Below are 3,950 nucleotides of genomic sequence, written 5' to 3'. Positions count from 1 at the left end.
TCCGAGTGTTGGTGCTGCGAATGCAAAACAGATTGGTGGAATTTTTTTCCCACTACGCTTCTTAAATGTGCCGCTGTTTCGGGCTCCCCAAGTCCATTTGCACAGTGTGTTGTGTTTGGTTGGTGCGTCAGCTCAAGTGAACCATGGGCTGCCAGCCAAGGTCCCTGTGTGCCGTGTAGCGATCATTATCTTCTGTCTGTTCATCTGCACAATCACAGACCTTAGCTTCAAAGACACACAGGACCTCTGGACCTCTTGCTTCAATAGAACTAAAGGACACCATGTTTGTTCTTTTTATGGCACTTTTTTTTGTGTTGTCCTCCCGCTTGGAGCCATTAATCCAAACATTCAAACATCCAGCTGCAGTTGTCAAAACACATGACTGAAAATTCTGATATAATGTTGTATATGCACAACATGAAAATGTTACTTTTGCTCTAAACTTTGCTCATCTCATTAATATGGGGGAAATAATAAATAAAGTAAAACTGTCCCTGTGAAGCACAGAATATGCGGCTGTGTTGCAAATTTGTTTTAGACATATACATTTTTGGAAGTAAACACTAGAAATGTCACTTTTCTTAGTGCATTCAGCTGCTATGTTGTTGCTACAACTTGTTGCACAGGGTCAGCTAGACATGGAGGGTGCCCTGACTGCCAGGGACCGTGTGGGAATCCAGGATTTTGTACTGCTGGATGAAACCACGGAAGCTGCCTTTCTGAGCAACCTCAAGAAACGCTTCAGCAAGGATCTCATCTATGTGAGTACAATTTAAACCTTACGTTCACACGTGGCATTTTCTTTGCAAAAAATTTGATGATTTTTAACTCATTCTTTTAGACTTACATTGGAACGTTGTTAGTCTCTGTCAATCCATATAAAGAGCTGGACATCTACAACAAGAAGCAGATGGATATCTACATGGGTGTCAACTTTTTTGAGCTGCCGCCCCACATGTGAGTTTGTATACACACGCTTTTTTTGGTGCACCTGTTTACACCAGTAAGTCTAAACTTCATCCTACTCCTTTTCCAGCATAAACATTGTGTAGACATGGAGATAATCACGAAAACTTGTTTTTAATTTTTCTTTTCTCTTGTTATTCTAGTTATATTTGCATATTCAAAATAAAATCAACAGCATCACTCAGTTCCTGCAAAATTGTCGGCAGCACGTCCATGATGGGAAACTCACGTTCCACCACATCTTAAATGTGCTGTATGGGATTGAGACCTGGTGACTGTGGAGGTCATTTATTGCAGTGTTTAATAAATCAGCGTGAGATGATTTGAACTTTGTGACATGGTGTGTTATCCTGCTGAAAGCACCCATAAGGAAATGAGCCCACTCCTGTGTTCTTTCAACTGAAATAACTCCGAGTGCAGTTCAAAGTTTACTACTGAAATACTGTAACTGCTCTGCAACCCAACAGTTATGCCTTGGCGGATAATGCGTACCACACCATGCTGACAGAGTTCAACAATCACTTCATCCTCATCTCTGGTGAGAGCGGAGCAGGAAAAACAGAGGCCTCCAAGAAGATTTTGCAGTATTATGCCGTCAGCTGTCCAAGCACCACTCTGCTAAACACAGTCAGAGACAAAATGCTCATGTCCAACCCCGTCCTGGAGGTTTGATGGTTACTGCATGCTGTAGAAGTGCATTGACATATAGTGAAGAGGGACAGATCATCAATTACTCTGAATTATTTGACTTTTTTCCCCCCCACAGGCTTTTGGAAATGCCAAAACACTAAAAAATGACAACTCAAGCCGATTTGGGAAATATATGGACATCCAGTTTGACAGCCAGGTAAGGATCAGATGCTGTATTCACAGAATAGGAAAAAAACTTAGCTTACTGTTGTTTGGTGCCTTGAGTGTAGTTGGTTGTGGTGTGATTATTTTTGCTATACAAGACAAAAAAAGTTGTAGCATGAGTACAAACAACATTACATGAAGCCTGAAAAACATCAAGTTGGTTCCAGATTTATTTAATTTATGTAAAAAAAACGACGACTGCTTAACAAAAGTCAACTTTACTGAAACAGAAGGAGATTCTTTATCCTAACCAGTTTTCAATCTGGCCACTGGACCATAGGCTGTGTTTTTTCTGCAAGTTGTAGAGCTGCTGTCTTTAGGATCATGATGCCCATAGGGGGATGCTGTTGGAGGCCATATCCTGAACTACCTGCTGGAGAAATCAAGGGTTGTGCATCAGAATCACGGGGAGAGAAACTTTCACATCTTTTATCAGCTGGTAGAGGGAGGATCAGATGACTTGCTGCATCAGCTGGGCTTGGAGAGAGGTTGCCAGCATTATAACTATCTAACACAGGTACGCATAAGTCAGTGGGCTTTGTTGTTAACATAGAATCTGATAAGAAAGTAGAACACTTTCAGAAACAGTGTTTTTTTTTTTTCTATGTTCATTGTTTCTGACAGGGGCAGTGTCCCATTGTGCCCTCCATTAATGACAAAAACGACTGGAAAACAGTAAAAAACGCACTTCAAATCATCAGCTTTGATGAGACTGCCACCAATGTGAGTTGGATGCTGTTGCAGATGGCTTCATTCACAGCAGTCAGTCTTGCTTATAAATTATAATTTTGTGCAGCACTTGTTTGAGGTCATTGCAAGCGTTCTCCACCTGGGGAATGTGCGGTTTGACTCTGATAGTAAAGGTCACGCCCTCCTGAACAACAACACAGAGCTGCACTGGGTCTCAAATGTAAGAAAGTAGAAAATATAAATTCTTTAGCTATTCATTAAGCATATCAATAAGCTTTTTAATGTTTAGTTTTCTTCACAGCTGCTAGGAGTGGATGCACACAGACTTCAAGAGGGCCTAACATTCAGGAAGATTGAAGCCAAAAAAGATCAGGTTCACATTTGCTAAAACCTTCTTTAGTTTTAACAATAACAGACTTGTGTTTCTGTTTAAACTATAAACTCAGGTATGATGCTTTGTTACTCTAAAAGGTCCTCAGCCCTTTCACAACTGATCACGCCATCTATGCCAGAGATGCCTTAGCCAAAGCTATCTATGGGCAGACCTTCACCTGGCTGGTCAACAGGATCAACGAGTCAATGGAGAACGAAGTGACTATAAGGATGTATTTCAAATGACAAATCTCACCTGCCAGGATGTGTTTTTATACGTTTTTTCTCTTTCACTAGGACCCTTCACGAAAGACTGTTATAGGGCTTTTGGACATATATGGATTTGAGGTTTTCTATGTAAACAGGTAGGTGTAATCTTTCTGTGTTTTTTTCTTTTTAATTTCAGCTGCTTTTGCAAGCTGATAGCTGTTTTATTTACCTTATAATCTTTATGAAACCTGCAAACTTACCTTTCACCTCTTCCTTGATCCTTTCCCTCAGTTTTGAGCAGTTCTGTATAAACTATTGCAACGAGAAGCTGCAGCAGCTTTTTATTGAGCTGACACTAAAATCGGAGCAGGAAGAATATGAAGCAGAGGGCATTGAGGTAAACCCCCCTCTCCCCAGCAAACAAACAAGCAAACAGACGGACGTGCAGAAAACATATAAGCGGCTGCTTTTTTTCACGTGCTTATAACTGTGTATTTCTCATCTCTTTTTCCACCAGTGGGAGCCAGTTCAGTTCTTCAACAATAAGATCATCTGTGATCTAATCGAGGAAAAACACACAGGAATTATATCATTACTGGTGTGTATGTTCACACTGGGATGGCCATTTATAACTGTTTTAAAAAATACTGCTCAAGATTATTCACAATGATTATTTTGCAGGATGAGGAGTGTCTAAGGCCAGGAGATGCCACAGATCTGACCTTCCTGGAGAGACTGGAAGAAAAGATGGGGAATCACCCCCACTTTGTCACGTGAGTAATGACCTAAAATACACACACACACACACACACACACACACACACACACACACACACACACACACACACACACACACA

General features: G+C 40.9%; 1 protein-coding gene across 1 annotated transcript in view; it reads left to right on the top strand.

Annotated features, from left to right (window-relative positions):
• Positions 1-635: 635 nt before the first annotated feature.
• Positions 636-3,950, top strand: part of myo1ha (myosin IHa) — an 8,968-nt gene continuing 5,653 nt past the window's right edge. Inside the window, exons 1-13 of the mRNA XM_005722403.1 lie at positions 636-761; positions 842-957; positions 1,434-1,632; positions 1,733-1,813; positions 2,159-2,338; positions 2,446-2,544; positions 2,618-2,731; positions 2,813-2,884; positions 2,983-3,102; positions 3,181-3,248; positions 3,385-3,490; positions 3,611-3,691; positions 3,775-3,866. Coding sequence (XP_005722460.1) covers positions 639-761; positions 842-957; positions 1,434-1,632; positions 1,733-1,813; positions 2,159-2,338; positions 2,446-2,544; positions 2,618-2,731; positions 2,813-2,884; positions 2,983-3,102; positions 3,181-3,248; positions 3,385-3,490; positions 3,611-3,691; positions 3,775-3,866 — 1,451 coding nt within the window. The 5' untranslated portion in view covers positions 636-638. The remainder of the gene's footprint in view (positions 762-841; positions 958-1,433; positions 1,633-1,732; positions 1,814-2,158; positions 2,339-2,445; positions 2,545-2,617; positions 2,732-2,812; positions 2,885-2,982; positions 3,103-3,180; positions 3,249-3,384; positions 3,491-3,610; positions 3,692-3,774; positions 3,867-3,950) is intronic.

Source organism: Pundamilia nyererei, unplaced genomic scaffold (assembly GCF_000239375.1).
Source record: "Pundamilia nyererei isolate P.nyererei 1_Seehausen unplaced genomic scaffold, PunNye1.0 scaffold00006, whole genome shotgun sequence".
NCBI classification, from domain to species: Eukaryota; Metazoa; Chordata; class Actinopteri; order Cichliformes; family Cichlidae; genus Pundamilia; species Pundamilia nyererei.
The sequence above is the reverse complement of the archived record's forward strand: the minus strand, read 5'-3'. Positions and strand labels throughout refer to the sequence as shown.